The sequence below is a fragment of the Drosophila albomicans genome, chromosome 3 (genome assembly GCF_009650485.2).
Source record: "Drosophila albomicans strain 15112-1751.03 chromosome 3, ASM965048v2, whole genome shotgun sequence".
In the NCBI taxonomy this organism is placed as follows: domain Eukaryota; kingdom Metazoa; phylum Arthropoda; class Insecta; order Diptera; family Drosophilidae; genus Drosophila; species Drosophila albomicans.
Window position 1 is genome coordinate 12514651 of NC_047629.2, and position 21960 is coordinate 12536610.

The 21960-nt window shown below is 37.5% G+C and overlaps 4 protein-coding genes across 5 annotated transcripts; all 4 read right to left on the minus strand.

Moving 5' to 3' along the window:
- Nucleotides 1-216: 216 nt before the first annotated feature.
- LOC117566694 (protein 5NUC-like) lies at nt 217-4699 on the minus strand. The gene is made up of 11 exons (XM_052005709.1): nt 4396-4699; nt 4215-4350; nt 3900-4156; nt 3566-3842; nt 3199-3504; nt 2495-2826; nt 2309-2444; nt 1997-2253; nt 1659-1935; nt 864-1158; nt 217-801 (listed from the first exon to the last, which is right to left on the minus strand). The coding sequence occupies exons 1-11, from the start codon at nt 4578-4580 to the stop codon at nt 239-241; spliced, it is 3021 nt and encodes a 1006-aa protein (XP_051861669.1). The 5' UTR covers nt 4581-4699; the 3' UTR covers nt 217-238.
- A 382-nt stretch (nt 4700-5081) lies between these two features.
- On the minus strand, nt 5082-9573 carry LOC117567828 (protein 5NUC-like). Its single transcript, XM_034248072.2, has 7 exons — nt 9413-9573; nt 7704-7931; nt 7477-7627; nt 7122-7378; nt 6285-6561; nt 5921-6221; nt 5082-5863 (listed from the first exon to the last, which is right to left on the minus strand). Exons 2-7 carry the CDS (start codon nt 7922-7924, stop codon nt 5295-5297), a joined length of 1776 nt encoding a protein of 591 aa, XP_034103963.1. The 5' UTR covers nt 7925-7931; nt 9413-9573; the 3' UTR covers nt 5082-5294.
- Nucleotides 9574-10999: 1426 nt separating this feature from the next.
- On the minus strand, nt 11000-14864 carry LOC117567827 (protein 5NUC-like). 2 transcript variants are annotated; one of them, XM_034248071.2, is made up of 7 exons: nt 14729-14864; nt 13747-13989; nt 13532-13682; nt 13211-13467; nt 12857-13151; nt 11781-12078; nt 11000-11718 (listed from the first exon to the last, which is right to left on the minus strand). In XM_034248071.2, the coding sequence occupies exons 2-7, from the start codon at nt 13977-13979 to the stop codon at nt 11159-11161; spliced, it is 1794 nt and encodes a 597-aa protein (XP_034103962.1). In that variant the 5' UTR covers nt 13980-13989; nt 14729-14864; the 3' UTR covers nt 11000-11158. The 2 variants fall into 2 exon arrangements, with proteins under 2 accessions (XP_034103962.1, XP_034103961.1); XM_034248070.2 differs by lacking the exon at nt 14729-14864 and adding an exon at nt 14279-14381.
- Nucleotides 14865-17546: 2682 nt separating this feature from the next.
- Nucleotides 17547-20848, minus strand: LOC117567829 (protein 5NUC-like). The gene is made up of 7 exons (XM_034248073.2): nt 20798-20848; nt 20074-20302; nt 19862-20012; nt 19549-19802; nt 19202-19496; nt 18432-18729; nt 17547-18367 (listed from the first exon to the last, which is right to left on the minus strand). The coding sequence occupies exons 2-7, from the start codon at nt 20292-20294 to the stop codon at nt 17871-17873; spliced, it is 1716 nt and encodes a 571-aa protein (XP_034103964.1). The 5' UTR covers nt 20295-20302; nt 20798-20848; the 3' UTR covers nt 17547-17870.
- Nucleotides 20849-21960: the final 1112 nt, after the last annotated feature.

Sequence of the window (21960 nt, forward strand, 5' to 3'; positions counted from 1 at the left end):
GGTCTATTGTTACATAACCAATAATACCAAGATTCCTGCCCAACCTCGTGATGACTGCGGAACGTACCAAATTGTAAAGCGAGAGTAACGTAATTAACAAATACTACAAAAATAAGAAGAGAAAAAGAGAAGCTAACGAAACTCCGCATTAAATTAGTTTCTCAGACTTGTCATCTTACTAATCTCCAGATTGGCAACGATAAAAGCATATCCTTCTCTTTGCGCATGTTTATTTATCTTAGTTTGTTAAAAGTATTTTCAAAACTGTGAAAATGTACAAAATTATCGAACGTAGTGATGAAGCACATGATTTGCGATGCCTTTCCACAATTTTGATGCGCTCCTCCAGAAAAGGATAAATCACTTTATGCTCTTGAAAATATTTCACCAAGTTGTCACGATCAATCATTTGCATAACACTGATATGCTCATTTGGATCCTTGAAATACTTATGACCATCGCCGCCGTTCAATATAAAAGTGGGCACAATCACCCCATAATACTTGTGCTTATCCAATGGCCGGTATTGGGGAATTGCACAATCGGCGCAGAGCACTTGGCACGATGTGACACGTTTTCCCTTGGGTCGATTGTAGTTAATGATGATCTTCAAGCCAGAGACCTGCAGAAATCCCCCAGACCAGTCTATGTTACGCAACGACGCCGAGTGTTCCAGCGATTTGATGATATTCATACCCTTGACACGGGTCACCGACAGAGTATTCCCAAAGGGCAGCACGGTCGCGACATCGGCTCCGGTTACGATTGCCTCTAGTCCCGGATCAATGGATGCACGAATTCCTGTCGATTGGAATGTAGATGACTCGTATTTGTTAACCACTCTATGTTATATAGAAACTTACCGCCGCCATTGCAGAATGCTAATGCAGCATCCGTGAAATAAAGTCCGCCCTGATCTTCAGCAATACGACCATAGACCATAGCGTCGGTAATTAAATTGCCAAAGTTGCATTCTGCCTTTCGGCACGTGGAGCCGTTAAGAAAGACTTTCGATATGCCAACGATCTGTTCATCAAGCTCATCTATTTTTTTCCTCTTTGCGTCCAATACAGCCTTGATACTGCTATCGAGGAGCACCGACGAGTCCAACAAAATTGGTTTGCCCCTAAAGTTAATGAGGTTGCCTCCGTTGTCGAACTAGGGTTAAATGTATTGAAAAAAAAAAGAAAGAAAAATAAGTTTATTTTAAATATCGTAGTATACAATTAATAAAGTAATTGAAGCATCTTAGTAATCTTAATCTATGAAGTTAATTTTCGAACTTAAGTACGCTCGCCTCAGGCCTTGCAAATCAAAATTAATGTTCTCTAAATATCTTATTAATATAAATGATTTATAAATTACGATTGCTTAACAATACAATGCCAAATTTAAAGCTTACCTATTTAGTATTTCTATTTTAAATTCATATTTATTTATGCTTACTTAACTTAAAAAGTCTTTTTTTAAGATTTTAGTTAAAAACACAAGATTGTTAATTTCTTAAACATATAGACCTAGATGGTATATCAGTGACAAATACTCCCAGTTTTTAAATGGTATATCTCAATTACAACAGGCTTTACAAAACTCTATTTTTGACACTAAAAAAATTCCTTCTATTGGTTAGACGAAATTATATATTATTATTTTCTTACCTCCAGATGAATTTCACCCAAGTATTTGGAGTATGCATAAGCTTGCAAGACTGGCACCTTTCGACCATCTGAGTTGATCACAATAGTCGGATAGTTGCCCTCGGGCATATCCTTGGCAGGCGGCGCACCGGTGTAGAGGAACGTGTGCGAATGTCCTCCAATGACAAGGTCGACTTCAGGACATTTCTTGGCGATTTCCTGATCCCTATTATAACCGGAATGTCCAAGTGCTATGATAATATTAACTCCCTGCTCGACAAGTTTTTTCGCCTCCGAACTTGACATAAGAAAAATTATCTTTGGAAACCACTTAATGATTTGAAATAAATTATAATTACTTAATGCAATCAATTTCATCGAAATACTCCACATCGTTGGCTGTAACCAGATTTTTCGTTTCGGGCGTTAAATAGCCTATGATGCCAATGGCTTTCTCCAATTTCCGAATGACTATGGATTTAGTCAGACTCTTGATATTTTGCATTGAAGGCACTTTTCGCAAGTCCAAATTGCAGCAGACTATGGGAAATTTAACGAGATTCAGAAACGGCAACAGTCCATCGACATTGTCGTCAAACTCGTGATTACCCAGCGACTGTAGACTTGGTTTTAAAACGAAATGAAATAGATTTAAAAAAAAAAAACGTTACCATTGCATCTGGATTCAGCATATTCATCATCTCAGCTGCAAACTCGCCCTTATAGAATGTATACCAAGGCGTGCCCTGATATGTATCACCAGCATTTAGATAGAGCGTCGGACCCGCAGCACGGGCTTTTTCTACACTAAGTATTTAATATGTAATAATTATCTGAGATGTTAAGTGAATACTTACACCGTGGCCACTCGAGCGAAACCTCCAAAGCATAGACCCTTCTCATCATCACCTTTGGGGCATTTCTCACTGCTTCCCTTCATCGGATCATAGCGAGCATGCATATCATTGTTGTGCAGTATACTGAACTTGAAACCACGTCCTTGGTCGAGAAAGATCAAACATAATAGAAAACTGCAGAGCATTTTTGTAAGACACTGCTTATTATTAATATTTCGCGTATTTTTAAAGCAAATGGCGAAATTAAAATAAGGTAACAGTTTACAAAGCAATAGAAATATACGACAAAAAAAAATTACGTGTACTAAATGTGTGTGAGTCAAGCGCACTGCTTACTTAGTTAGGCACATATCAGTAAGCAGTGCATGCCTCTGCATTGTGCACCGAGAGCTGCTTGGCTAGTGCAAGTCTTATACGCTATTTTGAATGCAGGAGAGTATAAGAGCTCGTTCATAGAAGAAAGTGGTTTCACAGCAGAATTTGTACCCCATAGCTACGCTTAGAACCCAAGCCTGTTCTGCTTATTTCGAATTTCATGTAGTTCTCATAGCAAATTGTGCGTTATATATTACTATTTGAAGAGTGTGTGCATTATAATTTATATTAAAATTCCTTTGTATTTCTGACTAAAATAATATTATCATGATGGTCACATCTATATATTCTTTTAAATATAATATAATTTTTAATGAATTTGTATTTCAAGACAATATGAATATGAATACAATCGTTCCCAATAGGTTGGCTAGATTTACAAATTTGATCAAATTTGCAACAGAGAATATGTCTGCGTCTACATTTGACAAGGAAATGTCTTCATCGCTTTCAGTATTCCCGGACTTAATGTATTTCATAAATTCGATTAGATCTACTGAATATTGTTTTTCGAGCAAATCAATGTTATTTCTCTTAATATCCAAGATATTCGTGATATTCGCATCCTGCGATACCCACTTATCAAGCAGCATAGGAGCACCATCGAAGTTTATTAACTTGCCCATATCATCAAACTGCAAAACAAAGGATATATCGAATTTAATTAAATCAAAATTGGATTAAGTAATAGGCCACCTCCAGCTCAATTCTGCCCAAGTATTTGGTAAAGGCATAAGCCTGAACTACAGGTACTTTCTGGCCATTGCGTCTAGTTATCACAGTGGGATATGGACCCTCTGGCCTATCGTAATCCGGCGGAGTTCCGCTATAAAGAAATGTGTGCGAGTGTCCGCCGATAACGACATCAACATCCGGACATGTTAAGGCTATCATGCGATCCTTTTCGTATCCAGAATGTCCCAATGCAATTATAATATCTACACCTTGTTTGGTTAGCAGTCTTGCCTCTTGACTAAGTATACGATAATAATTAACAAACAAAATAATCGCAGCTATTTCAAAGTCCTACTTAATGGACTCTATCTCATCGAGGTATTCAACTTGATTATATGGCACGTAGTATTTTGTAAGCGGCGTTATGTAGCCAATAATGCCAATGTCCCTGCCCAACCTTGTGATTACTGTTGACCGTACCAAGTTCGGAAATATTTGTAGCTCCGGAACCTTTTGAATATCCAGATTGCAACAGACAATCGGAAATTTGGCAATGGTCACAAAGGGAAGTAATCCAGTGACGTTGTCATCGAACTCGTGATTACCCAGTGCCTGAAAAGTGAAACACAATTACTATTATCAGTTGAAGATATACGCAATATGCACTAACCACTGCATCCGGTTCGAGCAGATTCATTAAATGCGCAGCCAACTGGCCCTTATAGACCTGATACCACAAGGTGCCATGGAAAGTATCTCCCGCATTGAGATACAACGTTGGTCCCTCTGCTCGAGCATTGGCTACACTGCAAAAACTGTTAATATGGATCTAGTAAATATATTAAACTTACGCTGTGGCTACTCTTGCAAATCCTCCAAAGCATAAACCCTTGGCATTCTCCTCCTTGGAGCACTTATCACTCTTACCTCTCATTGGATCATAGCGAGCATGCATGTCATTATTGTGAACGATGGTGAACTTAAAGCCATAAACTGATCTAAATGCAAGCAGAAACAATACAAGACTCCACAACATATTTAATTGAGATGAAGATTTCCAATTATTATAGTTCTGTCATCAATGGGAAAACAAAATTTTCCATAGTTTGCAGTCGAAACGAATTTAAATTGTAAGGCAAAAGTTGACTGAGTTAAATAATTTAATTTGTATAATGATTGAGAAATTCTTTGAAATTGAATTTACCAATAAAAAAAAAAACGAAAAAACCAAGTTTATATTTTACATATGTTTTTAATGAAGGAAATATTTTAGAAGAATTTTTCAATAAGCTATGTTTGCATACATATATTCTTTGGTGCTTACATTGAACAACTTTAAAATATAATTGAAAAAAAATAAAAAAAAATACTTAACAAAGAAGGCAGTAAAGATCAGATTATAAAGTTCAATCGTGATAAAAGTTTCTAAAATGTTCTATTAGAAATCCCTAAAAGTTTTTAGGGAAAATCAATGATACTCTAGTAAAATAAAAACTTTGCTTAGTTGACTTTGAAGCTAATTAAGAACAAACGTTGATTTAGGTTAAGCATTTTTAATACGCTCTCAATTGTTTGGTATTCCATTGGAAATTGTAATGGATTCTCAATAAAAATATCAACATAACACAGCTTAAGCAATACATACAATTAGGAGATGGGAATAAATGAAATACCTTACAGTAACGATTACTTGTACTGGGGACGCGATCTCTCAACATTGTGATACGGTCTAGACATCTACATAAGTTAATTATTTAATCATTGAGATCAGCATCGATGCCAGGTGGTTGATTACATTCTTCGAGGCAGTAGAAGCAGCAGAGGTTGCATATTCATGGGATTTTCTAAAGACAATGCGTCCTTCCACCTCCGGATAGACAAAGTCATGTGTCTTCAGATACTCGCTAACAGCTTCGACGACCGTCTTTTTCATGCGCGTCGTGACGGGATTGGACTCGTCAATCATTTTGTGACGATCTCCGCCTTCGAAGATGAACTGCGGCATTATTACCTGGTAATACTCCGTCTCATTGAGTCTGTTATAGACGGGCACCTTGCACATGGCACAACGCACATCGACAGAGACAACGCGCTTCCCTTCCGGCATATCCGCATCGTAGACCACATGCAGACCGGAGACCTGCAGGAAGGCGCCATCGGAATCCCTAGACCGAACAGATGCCGAATGTTCGAGGGCATTCCAAATGGTTTTGCCACTAATACGACTGATGTACAGATCATTCTGGAAGGGCAGCACTGTTAAAAGATCACTCTGAGTGATCATGCCATCAGGCTTCTTCTCAATCGAGCTGCGTATGCCTAAAATATTGAATTGATAATGATTTCTTTCTAATCTAGATATTCAATGCAACTCACCGCCACCTTGGTGGACTGCAATCGCTGCATCTGTCCAAAAATCACCGCCCTGATCCTCCATAACGCGACTGAAGATCATAGCATCGGTAATAAGGTTGCCCATATTGCACTCGATCGCACGACAAATGATCTTCTCGCCCTGTAAAGTAACCTTACTATGTCCCACTATGGATTTTTCCATTTCCGTAACATTTTTGCGATACACATCCAACAAAGTTAGCAGTTCCTTGTCTTGAGGTACAGTCGAATCCAACAGCATTGGAGAACCATTAAAATCCAACAGATTGCCATCTTTGTCGAACTAAGTAGAACATTGAAAATGATCAGAAATATTGTCATAGATTCAATGGAAAATTCTGCTTACCTTAACGTGCAGTTTGCCCATATACTTGGTGTAAGCAAAGGCTTGTACCACAGGCACTCGCTTGCCACTCTTCTGTGTGATCACTGTGGGATATGGGCCATCGATTTTCTCCACACTGGGCTTCTCGCCATTGTAGAGGAACGTATTGGTGTGGCCCCCAATAACAATGTCAACTTCGGGACACTTTTGAGCAATTTCTTGATCCTTTTTGTAGCCAGAGTGCCCCAGCGCAATGATGATCTTGAAGCCTTGCGCCTTCAGTCGAGCTGCCTCAATGCTGTTTGAAAAAAGTTAGAGTGAAATAGTAAGCTAAAATTAGTTATTGTTTCAGATTAGATTTGTCATAAGATTCGTCTTCACAGTTAATTCTTTCCATTTAATTATTTCTAACTTAGTTACATAACATTGATTTGTAGATTTTTTTACACTTTTTTTAAATATTAAAAAAAACTCATTTAATGGAACCCATAGAGTATAAACATATACATATATAATATAAACATGATCAGCAGTCGAGGAAATATAGAAGCTATGTCCGTCTGTCCGTGTGTCCGTATGAACACCTAGATCTCAGAAACTACAAGAGATAGAGCCACACTGTTACCAAATATACATTTCGGTATATTAATTTGGAATATTTAAATTTTAATACTGCAAGAAGCAAGTATCTCACAGTCGTACACACTCGACTGCAGTTCTGTTTCGTGCTTTCTTATGTGCCTTTTTGATACTAATATAATTTCATTATGTCTAACACTAAACTCAACCCAGTTAAATACCACTCATGTTAAAATTAAACAAAGTTCATAAAACAGATAGAACCTTCCGTATACTCACTTGATAGCAGCGACCTCCTCATTGAATATAACATTGTTTTTGATGGACTGCGTTTTGGTTTCTGGTGTGAGATAACCAATCACAGCAATCTTGGTGCCATTCGCCTCCAGAATGGTGGAATTCACGAGATTTTTGGTGGCGGCTAAAGCGGGTTCCTGGCTAAGATCCATATTGCAGGTCACAACAGGAAAGTTGACATCATTGAGGAACGGTATTAAGCCCTCGACTTTCTCATCGAACTCGTGGTTGCCCAGTGACTACAAATAAATTAAAATTTAATCATATTAATATAAATACATTTAATCATATTTAAATTGTAATCAGATAATCGGATAAGGTGCAAGGTAAATCTTACCGCAGCATCTGGCTGCAATTTGTTAAGAAAGACGCTAGCAATTTTATGCTTGTAGAGCGCAAACCATGGGGTGCCCGTATAAGTATCTCCAGCATTTAAAAAGAACACAGGAGTTCCTCCATTCTTTGCCTCTGCGCGATGTTTGCGAACTCTGCAATGAAAAGCATTCAAAATGGATTCGACATGCGAACGATTTATATTAAATTATATAGTATTATTTTACTTACACGTAGGCGACTCTGGCAAAGCCCCCAAAGCACTTGTCATTTTTGGTATCCTCCAGGGAACACTTTTCACCTATCACATTTGTCTGCTCAAATCTAGCGTGCATGTCATTGTTGTGAAGGATAATAAACTCAGTTGCTACGACTGCATTAGCTGGTATGGGATTGGCCAGCACAGTGGGGCCAAATAGTAAAAGAGCGACTAAAATAGTGCACTGTAGCATTTTTGAACTGTGGAGCGAAAAGGAGATTGAAACTACGAAACAAGAAACGAAACAAAACTTTAACTCTATGAGTACTCTTGCAGTTTCGAAGTCAGATTATTAAGACATTGTTCAATCAAAAGTCTGTACAAAATCTTCAACTCAAACCTGAAGCTAAGTCTTGGAAAAAAGCTCAATCATAGATATCTGTAGTGAAAAATTAATTCAATTTTGCCAGCCAAACTGGTGGGAGTAAGATTGGCAATTATTTCACTATTTCATTGCTCCATTTCGTCTCTTGATGAAGGCGTTAAAGATATTTACTGATGCCACAGTTGATTGTCATGCTGACTTTGGCAAATGATCGCCATCATGTGGGAGTCGCAAATAATGGAATTGATGGACTGATCTGTTACATAAACGATTGCTGTAACTCTCTAACGGACAGAGAGATTAATTATGTAACTGATATCACCAAATCAACAATTCGAAAATAACTCTAATGACGGAAAAGATTTTCATTAAAGATCTAACGCTAGCACAGCGACACAATAAGATTGTTGATTTTGATAACATGTAACACTAGACTTGGATATTCCCATAAAGTTAAAATTTAGTTATATACTTTGTTTTCGTTTTGTTTTTATTGTTATTGCCCTCAGCATGTGTAGACATGCTTAATACTTATTAACTTAATTGCTGGACAACAAACTTGTTATCTCACATGTTAAGCAAAAGATACAACATCTTTTTGTGCGAGAGCAAATAGGGAATCACCCCAGAGAAGGGTGCAAACGAGTTTCAAAATAATTTTTTTTTGAATATTAACCCAATTAATTTGTTGACTAAACAATTTTTGGTTTTTAAACCGAAAACCGGCATCGACTTGATTGAGTGACAACGAGTTCAGCTTATAACGGGTATCCAGATATCTATTCTAGGAACTGGTATATTACAAATTTATTTGCAATGTTGTTTTGAAATCAGCTGATTGCTCGAGAATTGTTTTTAAAATGAACCCAGTGACAATTAATTAACCATTGGATGAATTTAATGATTTGAAAAGCAAACTCTGTTGGGGATTTTTTTTTATGTTGCAAGCTTCTTGTAATTGCTCACTTATTAATCGCAATTGTAAATGAATTCAACTGAAACCGAGAATAATTGAATATAATCGGCGTTCTAGCAAAAATTCGTATTGTGTTTCACAGTATAATGCTCGGATTTCTCGTTGACAACCATGACATTGCGAAACAAGTGCAATTAGTTAAAGTGCCACGGAATGTAAAAACTCATTTCCAACTAAAAGTTTGACAACTTGCTGCCAATATCTTTTTAACGGTCAACGTAACTCTCAAAGTTGAGGTATGCACATATGTAGTTCTTGCTTCCAATTTCAAATCGATTGTAAAAACTTTTGAGTTGTTTGGTTGCCTGGAAACAAGACCACAACAAACTTCACTTCTCACTCCCCACCTCCCCATTTTGCTGCACTTGTCACAGGCGTACCTTAAGAACACACTTGTTGTTGGAGTATGTATGCAAAAAAAAACACGAAGAGATCACACACAAATGCAACTGGGCAGAGCGAGTCAACCGCTGCCATCGACGTCTGCTGTCGCACTGACATCGCGCAGATTCCAAATGCCGGCAAAGCACACAACAGACAGCAGTAATGGGAGCGACAGCGACAGCAGCACGGCAGAATGGGCAGCAGAAACAGAATCTGAAGCGAAGACAGAGACAGCGCTGCTGACCGATCTGTCACTTAACGAAATTGGTTACACTGCACCTACGCATGCATGCAGAATGAGAGCGACAACGAGAGTGTTTGAGAGAGCAAAGTGGAGTGCGTTTGAGAGTGAGAGTAAAATTGCAGCAGCCGACGAAGCTACTTCCAATGCATAACAGTTACGCTAATTCACACTTATTATCGCCCACAGCCAAACCTGCGTTATCAGTCGGCGTCGCCGTCTTCGGCTATGTCGTCGTCGTTGTCTGTGTCGGTCTCGCGATCGCACCTAATCTCGCAATCGTTTAGCATAGCAACATTTGCATAAATGTGCCTGTGTGTGTGTCTGTATTTGTAGTTGTTTCTGTATCTGTGTTCTAAATGAAAGTGAAAGATGTCGCATTTCTGCATTGCATTCACTTGGATATTAAATCAAAGTGTCTGTGAAGAAGACCTAAATTTAGAGCGCGCATTATCCAGTGAATATGTGAGTTCGTTTATGCGTCACAGCTGATCGCGACTAACACTCACTAGATTGCTAAACAATAGGCAAGTTAATCCAGCTGTTTTCTTATCAAAGAGCGACTATTTCACATGCCTCTCCATATTAAGTGCTCGTCACACACGTATTATCAAATAACAAGGAAGAGCTTTCGAGTGTGTGATTGCAACAGCTTTCAATTGTTTCATTGTTCAATATGATGTTTGTTTGTCATGTGTAAACAAGTGTAATTATGGCAACTGCACCTCAAAAGATATTGCTCAAGGAAATATTAGTTATATTTATAATATCGTAAAAATAAAATATTGTAAATATAAAAAATTCATTTACTTAGGCTTCCACATTTTGTCAAAAGAAATTTCTAAAAATAAAATAAATAAATTTATATTTTTCAATTTTTTTCATTTCTTTACCACATTTAAATGTTTAATATTGCAAAACTACTATTTATCTTTAATTAATTTTTTTTTTTGCAATTATAATAATTATATTTGCTGAAAGCTAATTTCATAAATACAAAACAGCTATGACTGTTGACCGTGACAGACAGTGATTTCTATACATTACAATGCTGTAACTTACCAGATATCCATATTTATTCATTACGTACTCGAATCAACATTGCAAATATTTATATAAATTACGTATTAATACACAAGGTCAGATGGGCATAAAGACGAAATACCCATAATTCAGGGAAAGCCTAATCAATTGCGATTGCCCGTTTATCACGTAGAGCTTTATCGCATAAACATCGCTGCTCACGTGTTTCACTTGAAACCACAAATAAAAGTGCAATCTTTAATTAGTGCGTTTATCTTTAGATCGCCACAAATAACCAAATGAGATCAACACGCAATCGTAGATTTATCACGAAAATAAGGCAGACATTTATTGTAGAATACACATTTTGTATTGTAGTTAACTTTATAAATTCACAGCTATCGTATACAGTTGTATAAATTTGCACTTGAGCTGCAGGAAGCGAAACCTTTGCACACATCACTCACACACTTTACGACTAATTAAACAAACGCGACAACAAAGTTGTGGCCACGATCAACCCAAATGAGGCTAGAATACTGGTGGCGCCATCTGTTGGCCCGCGGATGACGATGCGTCCCTCGTTGGCAGGATAAACGTAGTGCCGTGCCTCCAAATACTGTCCCAAGGCAAACTGATCGTTCTTCACGAGCAACTCAGTGTAGGGATCAATGGGCTCGGTCAGATTGTAGCCATCGCCGCCATTGAGAATGAATTCATTCACGATCACCTTGTAGAGAGCGGTCTCATTGAGGGGACTGTAGGTGGGTACGGCGCACTCAGCACATCGCACCAAAGCGGAGACCACACGATGTCCCTCCTCCATGTCGTAGTCATACTCAATGATGAGGCCAGCAAACTGCAAGAATCCACCATTCGAATCCTGGTTGCGAATGCTTGCCGAACGTTCCAGCGCACTCCTCAGTGTTGCGCCCGAGATGCGTGTGATATAAAGATTGTTCTCAAATGGCAACACAGTGAGAACATCGCTACCTGTGATGGAACCATTGCCATTCTTATCAATCGACGCACGAATGCCTGCAAAATGCGAATATCTGTAATCATTATCATTGCTTAAATCACAGCGTAAATCAATTTACCGCCGCCCTGTATCAAGGCAATGGAAGCGTCCGTCCAGTAATCGCCAGCCTTATCTTCCAATACGCGTGTATGCACCATCGAATCGGCAACCAGATTACCCAGATTACACTCCCTCAGACGACATATGTTGCCACCCTCAAGCGTCACCTTGGTGTATCCAACAATTGTCTGCTCCAAATGTGTGATATTGGGACGATACACATCCAGCAAATCGAGCAGATCTTGCTCTTGGGAAATAGAAGCGTTCAGCAGAATTGGGGCTCCATCGAACTCGAGTAAATTTCCTTCAGCATCGAACTGAGAAGGGAAAGATTAGTTTAATATACTTATATGCAGAGTAAAGCTTCATTAAAAGAAAGCCTTTTCTTATTATTCTCAATTGGTTTTTTTATAAGTTTAAACTCTCAGTTTCTCAGCTATTTTTATGAAATTGGCTACAGAGTGTAAATAATTAAAAAAAAACTTAACTGTACTAAGCTTCAGATAGTTATTGTTATTATAGGCAATTCATATCGAAAAATTAAGTATTATCTTCTAAAAAAAAATTCGTGGATAATATATTTGAAAAATCTGCATTCTTTTTTCTAACATAAAACACAATTGACAAATGTATTTTCATATTATCCTAATAAACTATTCTAATTATTATTCAATTGTACGAAACATTGCTTCCTCGTTTGTCATAAGAAATATCATTGGAAAATAAATGTTTTGCATTTTAAACGTGTTGAATTCTAATAATAAATCGATAAACATTGTATTCTGTGTATTCTGCCTGAAGTTAATTCACATCAGTCTGCAATATGTTTTGCTTACCAAGTAAGCAATTGGATTAAAAATAAATAATTATTTATAGTAGCACGAGGCCGAAGGCCTTATTGCTGGTATACCATTCATTGCTATTAGTTATTCTTAATTGAAAAAATTATATGCTTTTTGTTTATATTATAAATCGAATTGAAATCTAATAAAACCATGTCTGCGTGAAAAAGAAGTACTTTTGTCTATTAAATAAATTTATTTCAGTCTACTATTACGCCTCTTTCTATATAATAATTCCAATGCTGTAACTCACCTGCACATGAATTTTGCCCAAGTACTTGGTGTAAGCATAAGCCTGCACCACAGGCACCTTCTTGCCACTTGACTGGGTCACCGTGGTGGGATAAGGACCACGAACAGCCTCAGCACTGGTGTCATCCTTATCGGCAACGGGTTGACTCGAGTCGAGGAATGTGTGCGAATGTCCACCGATCACAATATCGACATCGGGACAATCTCTGGCGATCTCCTGATCCTTCTGGTAACCCGAGTGTCCCAGAGCAATGATAATATTGATGCCCTGTGCCTTCAGCCTTGTTGCCTCGGCACTGCAGTGAATCAAATCAGTTGTAACAAGAATTCAAATGTAAATCTCGAAGTGACTTACTTAATGGAGACAATTTCTTCGGCGTATTCCACATCGTTTTGGAAGGAGAGATCTTTGGTGTCTGGTGTGAGGTAACCAATGACGCCAATCTTCGTGCCGTTCACTTCAAGAACAGTGGAGTTTGACAGCTTGTTGGTGGCAGCCAAATCGGGCTCTTTGGACAAATCCAAATTGCAAACCAAAACTGGGAATTCCACAGCGTTGAGGAATGGTATCAAACCCTCGACGTTCTTATCGAACTCGTGATTGCCCAGTGACTATGCATTGATGGGGGAGGCAATTAGTCCACAACAAGTTTTGAATATGAGGTGATGAACTTACGATGGCATCAGGCTGCAGTTTGTTGAGAAAGGCGCTGGTGATGTTGTCCTTGAAGACAGTGAACCAAGCGGTTCCTGTGTAGGTGTCTCCCGCATTCAAGTAGAGCACAGGAGTTCCTCCATTCTTAGCCTGCTCGCGGTACGTACGCACTCTGAAAGGATATTCATTAGAATCTCTCTCTCTCTCTTTTGGATATCATTTGAGGCGTCACTTACTCGTGGGCAACGCGTGCAAAGCCACCGTAGCACTTGTCGGTGTTGGCATCCTCGGCACTGCAAGTGCCACCATTGACATTGGTCTGCTCGAACCTGGCGTGCATGTCATTGTTGTGCAGAATGATGAGTTCCGTGGCCACAGCAGCTTTGGGCACAAGCACAGGATTGGCTGCAATGGGGCTGAGCAGCAAACTGCACGCAATGATCAACAGTTGCGATATCATCGTCATCATCAGGCTGGAGCTGAAAATGAAGTGAATGACACATGGGAGGTCAGTACAACGTGCTCATGATAATTTCATAATAATCGCAATGATCGCCATATAATCATTATCTCAGATAGAAACAAGTACGCGTGAGTATCTTTTGGCATACGCAAAAAGGGCAAACTAAATCTTATCTGCACTTCCATTAATAAATAACAAGCACTTATCACTTGCTGCCAAAGAGCAAATCAATATTCGAATTTATAATGGCCACTAAATTTAATCGCGTATCTGCCGCACTCTCGAAGTACGAAACGTGTACCCACCGAGTTAACAAATTCATTATGAGTGAGTACACTTTATTGTTATTTTTTTTGCTAGGTTTTTCATTTAATGATTTGTGGCCCGCTTTACAACGCAGGTAATACTACTAATCTGAACGTCTAAACAGACTAATAAATGTGTGTATTGCCAGCAATTAACAGACGAGTTAACGAGTTGTCGTGTTCATCTAAGAGATGAATGAACGTTTTGCCTTTCGATCTGATAGCGGAAAGTATTTCAGGTGGAATCCACTCGACAAATAACAACTGCATTTGGCTCGATATCAACACAACAGGTAAAACCGACTTTCAAAACTGTTCAAGTATGAGTCTTATTCGCATTTGATTCGTATTCGTATTCGTATTCGTATTCGTATTCGTATTCGCTTTCGGTATTCGGTATTCGTTTTTTGTATTCGCACTCGTTGTAGGGTTTACGTAGTAGTTACTCACATGCTCTCGTCTCAAAATCCGCTAACAAACTGGCCCCAAAACGTTGTGGAACCGCGGCTATAACCGAAAACCGAAAACAGAAAAAAAAATACCGAAATACTTCAATATTGTCTCGCTGAGCGTGTGATTACGATACGAAGCAGCGCGTGCTTGTATTTTTGTTGTTGTTCGCTGTTGTTGTTTTCCCTCATCAGTGTTTTTTTTGAGAGTGTTTTTTGTTGTGCTTTGCGTTTTTTTCTTAGCGTCAGCAAGCGATTTAAATAGGGCTATTGTATTTATTTGCAGATACGCGTTCTACGACTCTAATTGCTATTGCTGATTATCGCACAAATTTCGGCCTCTCTTTCTTTCTTTCACTCTCTCTCTCTCTCCTAGTTGTCGCTTCCTCTCGAGCTGATATCGGGACACGACGTCGCATTATCAAAATTGCCAATATACAACCTGTTGGGCACAATCACTCGGCTTCTGTGGCCACCAAAAAATTCTCAACGAAGATATATAGTTTTATTTTCAATATATGTACGAACGTGTGTACATATGTTTATACCAGCTACCCATAGGGTAGAAGGGTATTATCACTTTGTGAAGGCATAAGTATACCTTACGCATTAACGCGTAAGTTCCCTAAGGCCTACTTTTCTCAAAAAACTCTGCAAATTTACGTAAACATTACCAATTCCTGGTAGAAGTCTAATCGGAATTTTGTGCAATGTGCAATTTTATGTATCATCATTACGCGTTGCTCTAAGAGGGCGCCAGTCTCGTAGGCGGACACTGTCTGGCAGGACGAGTTATCCAGCGATCTACCGTACTGTCTGCCAGTCACGAATATGGCATGACGCGAAACACAATTGGGATGTCCGTCTGTCCGTATGAACACCTAGATCTCTGAGACTATAAGAGATAAAGCTCTAATTTTTTTTCGATATCATTTGTTATATTTCCACGCAGATCAAGTTTGTTTCAAATTTTTGCCACACCCACTTCCGCCCCCGCAAATCGATAAAAATCGAACAACAAGCAAAATTTTAAAGCTATATACAATAATAACTGAAAATTTGGTTGCGATCAAATAAAAATTGTCGAAGTTATTAAAGAAATACTTTTGTATGGTCAAAAACGACTACTTACTTAGTTGCTGACAATCTGGTATATTTTGCAGTATATGGTATAGTTTGAATCTGGTACTATATCGATATACCAAATTATTTTATTATTATTTATTATTATTTTGGTATATTTTGAGAATAATTTCGCAATATTTTGCTTTTATTCAAAATGGGTAGCGGGTATCACACAGTCGAGCACACTCGACTGTAGCTTTTTTACTTGTTTTTAGTTGGAATAGTTTGTGCAAGCACTTGCTTGCATATAGTATATTCCCATGATAGTCGTACACGTTTCTATGCCGTATGAGTCTTTGTTTTATGCCCAACAGTTGTTCAAACAGAACGTGATGTTCCCACGCAAATACATTAATATATTTAACATGAATATGAGGATGAGTTCATAACATAAGTATCCCTCCCATTGCTACTGTAAATTGTGTACTTAAATATATACTTAAATATGTGAACAAACACATCAATTTGCACATATGTCAAAAAAAAAACCAAAAAAAACCAACATGAGGAACAGTCGGAAATACAGTAAAAGATATTGTCGCAGCTACATACCATAATCATCAAGTTGGCAATAAAAAAGAATTTGAAATTTCTTCAAATATGCGTCGGCATTGAAATTAATTTGATATGATAACAAAGCCATGTCTTGTCTTGTCGCAAATGCAAATCGTGGAATCTTCTTCGGAGCAAGTTCCATTCTGCCAGACGCCCATTAATCAACTTGCTTCAAATCTTTTTTTGTTTTCTTTTTTTTTACTTTTGTTCTGTTTCATTCAACACTCTGTGGGTTTTTCTCGCCTTAAGTACATATTATATATTTTCGATTCATGTGCTCGCACTTTGGCACTTAAAAATAATTTATTTATTACATTGAAATATATATTATAAGTATGTTGGCAACAAAGCATAGAGATATGACAGCTTGGCCGGAAAGATAGCATAATACTAATTTAAAACATGTAGAATTGATGATTTTTCAAAAACTTTGACAGAGCTAATTCTAATTTATTTTATAATGCCCATGGTTTATTTATAAACTATTAGTTTTCTTTTTTAGAAATGTCTCTTAATATTTGTGTTTAGCAAATTTAAGCAAAATAAATAAATAGGTTTATCTGTACAAAGCAAATCTAGTAAATCTAAAAACAATCTTCGTTGCGATAAGAAAACCTATATATAAATTTAACAAGATTATGCAGCAACTCGTCATACTCATTTTGCTACGTCATTTTTATGCTACGTCAAATGGTTCGACGAAATTAAATCAAAACGTAGAAGAATAAAATAACAAGTAACAAAAATACAGTCAAGTTTGCGTGAGAGTGTGAGATACACGTTAACCATTATCAATAATAGCGCTATTACTCATAAACAATACCGAAAGCCATATTTGGTATATCAATATACTAGTATATTCAAAATATACCAGATTACTAACCAAAGGAAATAAGACCCGTCTGCAGCAGCCGATTTTATTTGCACTGCGAAATTATTTCTTAAATCATATTAATAATTTTTATCTAATCGCAGAATAATTTTGAGGAATCATAAAGTCTGACGAATAGACCGACAGCATCGTCTTCTATTGGTTAGATATTTTTGGATGTTGGCTTGGACCTATAATACTTTTGCGCTTTGGGTCTCAGATATAAAAATTAAATTAAATTGCGATTATCTTAGAAAGGAATCAAAACCAGAAATTTTGTATTGCTCTATATTTCGTTTGCTAACAGATCCATATATTAGAAATAATACGAAACCTTTGATTTCGTCATAGCTGGTGATGTCAACGAATTAAAATGAAATTCTTATTATCACCTTTCTTGATTTCTGTTGCGACAAATGATTGCTTTATTAAACACAGACTTGACTTTATATATTAACTAAAAAGTACGTGAGACGTTGCATACAATCATTTTTATATACTGTAAACTGATCTAACGGATTTTATTCACAAAACAAGTCTAGATCTTTGTTTGAAAGATCGAAAGCTTACACATCAATCAAAAAGTCATCATCTATTCAGTATTTGTGGGTATCTTGAACACAATGCGCTCCTCGAGATGGGGAAAAACAATCGGTGCTCGCTGCAAATATTGTTGCAGAGCCTCGATGTCGCCCTTGTGCAAGACCTCTGTGTGTGGATTCTCCTTCTCAAGCAGCTCAAATCCATCACCACCACTTAGAACGAAATCGGTTGTAATTATATTATAGAAATCCGTTTCATTAAGAGCGCTATACGATGGAATTCGACACTGAGCGCACAACACAGAAGCGGAGACTACTCGTTGTCCTGATTCGCGTTCAAAGTCGTACTCCACATGAATTCCAGACAACTGCAGAAAGCCGCCACTCGCATCTGTGCTCCACAGAGTCGCAGCACGCTCCAAGGCATTGCGCAATGTTTGACCCGAGATGCGAGTCAAGACCAAACGATTCGTAAAGGGAAGCACATCCATAATGTCCCGCAGAGTAATCGATCCCTCAGCATTCTTATCGATCGGACCACGTATACCTAGGAATTACAAAATATATATAAATATAGAATAAAATCCAAGTATTATAAATATACAGCTAACCTCCTCCACCCATCAGGGCCACCGCAGCATCTGTCCAATAATCACCGCCCTTATTTTCCAATACTCGAGCGTATACCATAGAATCGGTGATTAAATTACCCAAATTGCACTCTCGCTGACGGCACACTTTGCCACCCTCTAGATCGACCTTTGTAAAGCCAATTATTCTCTCTCCAATTGCTGCTATAGCGGGGCGGTAAGCATCAAGTAAATCCAACACATCCTGTTCCTGAGCAATCGAAGCATTCAGCAATATTGGAGAGCCATCAAAAGAGACCAGATTTCCATCGCCATCGAACTATGGAAGGAAAGCATTAGTTCACTATATATAAGAATTATATTAATCTTCAGAGAGTTGATCTACAAATAAGGTTTTAATTTGAAACAAACATACAAGATGCAATATAAAATAGCCTATTATATGTTAAACTATCCAGTTGCCCTGACGTCCGTCTAGTTCTATAAAAAATAGTTACTCTATTTTTAGAAGTTATGTTTATGGTATGCTTTGCAAGGAGAAAAATATTTAGCTCACATCTCTGAGTATACCTGTTGAGTGTCTAAGAAACCTGTAACTCTAGTATCACTAAAACAATCCTACAAATTTCTCGTACCTTCGGTTTAAAACAAACTGTGATAACATTTCATAAATAAACAAATTTACGTTTAAGAATAAGCGATTTATGTAGTAGGTATGCTGAAGAAAACCCTAATTCTTGTTAATGATTTTGCTGATTTTCATTTTTGATATATTCAGCTCTTTAGCTCACCTGCACTTTCAGTTTTCCCAAGTACTTAGTGTAAGCATAAGCCTGCACCACAGGCACCTTCTTGCCACTTGACTGCGTCACAGTCGTAGGATAAGGACCACGAACAGCCTCGGGATTGGTGTCTGCAATATCGGCAACGGGTTTGCTCGAGTCAAGGAATGTGTGCGAATGTCCACCGATAACAATATCCACCTCTGGACAATCTTTAGCAATTTCTAAATCCATCTGGTAACCCGAGTGTCCCAGAGCAATAATAATATTGACTCCCTGATCCTTCAGTTTTGTCGCCTCGGTACTGAAATGATTGAAACACTTGTAATCTCAGCAACAATCTTGAATAGACTCACTTTATGCTCTCCACTTCATCCTTGAACTCCACATTGATGTGTGCATCATCTTTTGTCTGATTTGTTAGGTAGCCGATGATGCCTACTTTGACGCCATTCACATCGAGCACAGTTGAATTGCTCAATTTGTTGGTGGCCAGTAGTTCGGGTTCGTTGGTCATATCCATGTTAGAGACCAGCACAGGGAACGACAAAGCATTGAGAAATGGAACAACACTTTGAATAGTCTCATCGAATTCATGGTTGCCAAGGGACTGAAAAGGCATGTAATAAATCTCACATCTATATTATTAATAGCACAAAAGGGACTTGCCATGGCATCTGGCTGCAGCTTGTTGAGAAAGGCGCTGGTGATATTCTCCCTAAAGAGAGTAAACCAAGCGGTGCCGCTGTAAGTATCCCCCGCATTTAAGTAGAGCACAGGAGTTCCTCCATTCTTTGCCTCCTCGCGATGTCGTCGCACTCTGCAAGGGATTAAGAAATTATTGTAGTTTATATAGTTAACATGGATATTTTGTAACTTACTCGTGGGCAACACGCGCTATACCTCCAAAGCATTTGTCTTTACTCGTGTCGTACCGTGAACAGACTCCTCCATTCCTGCTCGTCTGCTCAAACCTGGCATGCATATCATTGTTGTGCAGTATGATGAACTCATTAAGAGCAGCATCCCTGGACACTCTGATATTGGCACTCCATGAATGACCAAACATCAGCAGAAACACATAAATCCATTGCTGCAACATTATACGCTCTGAAAGAGATGTCAATGTCAGATTTAAAGAGTTAATTCTTTACGAACAACATTCAACTAATCTACGCCTATATGTTAGATAGATTTGAAACTAGTTTATTATACCAATCAGTAGACACCTTGCTGTGCTTTACTCATTCCACTTAACATCCGTATTTCTATTCCTCGCTTAACGACCGGACTTTCCTAAAATCCTTGCTTAACGGACACACTCGGTTTATTTTGGGTTCGTTTTTGAGAACCAAAAGAACATCCATAAAAAGTATATTGCCTTACTTAACATCTTTTAGCAAAGCGGTAAATTTTTCGCTCCTAACATAGTTGAGGCCTTTAAACATGTGCATTTCATTGCACTTCTGAAATCTCTTTGAGAAACTTACATAGAATTAATATTTTGATTGAAGAAGTTCTTTATGAAAAACAATAACAAATATTATAAGTGATTCTCGTGCTATCAATTCTATTCCTGGTTTGATTTGCTAATGCTTTACTTACATTCCAAGTCGGACATGCACTTATTAGTCGAGCTGTGCACAAACTGAATTCAGAGCAGCAGAAAGCATCACTTAATATTATTAATTAATGCATATACTATATAAAATACATATTTAAGTGCTCTCATTGAGCAAACAACAGGTAGATGGCATAGAAAAAATAATCTGATTGCACTACTAGTTGCTCTATATATGATACTATGTGTGCTTCTCAGAATTGCTCTTATAATTATAATCAGCATCAAGTTCAATGTCAAGCTCTACTAATGCTGAATAAATAATATATTTTCATAACACTTTGCATTTTAATTTGTTGTTAATTAAGATAGTTTAACTAATTATTTATTAGCTTTCTTTTTTTTCAATCAGATAGCTGGATTTGTTGTAAGACTGCTTCGACAAAGAAGGTATGTTAATTTTAATAAGCTTTATGTAAGAGACAGTTATCTAAATATTTTAATATTAGTGATGAAATTGCAGAGACTAAAATAGCTGCTGAATTTTAATTTAGTTTATCAGTTCCTATGTCCAAAGACACATCAAGTTTATTAGACTTGTAAATTTCAAATTGAAATGCTAAATTCTATTTACACTTTATGAATTTAATAAATAAATAACATTTTTAAATAAAGTTTCTTATAAGTATCATAATTTAACATTTAGGAAAAGGAAAAACGATAACAGGAATCGTGCTAGCTTTATGCATACAGAATAATAAACAAATAAATATATTATATTATTGGTGATTGCTGGAATATCTTTAAGATTTATTATTATACTCTTCACCTTCAGAAAAATCATAAAAATTAAATCAATTAGGCAAATACACATTCTTAAATAAAAATCCCATACAATTTAAAAAATCTGGAACCGCAAAACTTTTAGTTCCACTAAAGATCCAAAAAAGTACTGAATAAAATCAAATAAAGTATTGCAACAACTAAAGAATGAATAAGAAGTACAACAAATAAATCATTTTTTAAAGTAAGTCTTCTGTGAGCTCTACATAATATATTTTTAGAAATGGAATGCAGTCCTAAATTGTTTTCAGTGTACATATAGGTGTGCACTTATCAATGCAGTGGCAGGTCAAAGCGAACTATCGAGGGGCAACGCCACAGATATCGAAGAGATGTCTGTGAAGCGTGCCAGCTGCAAATGCAC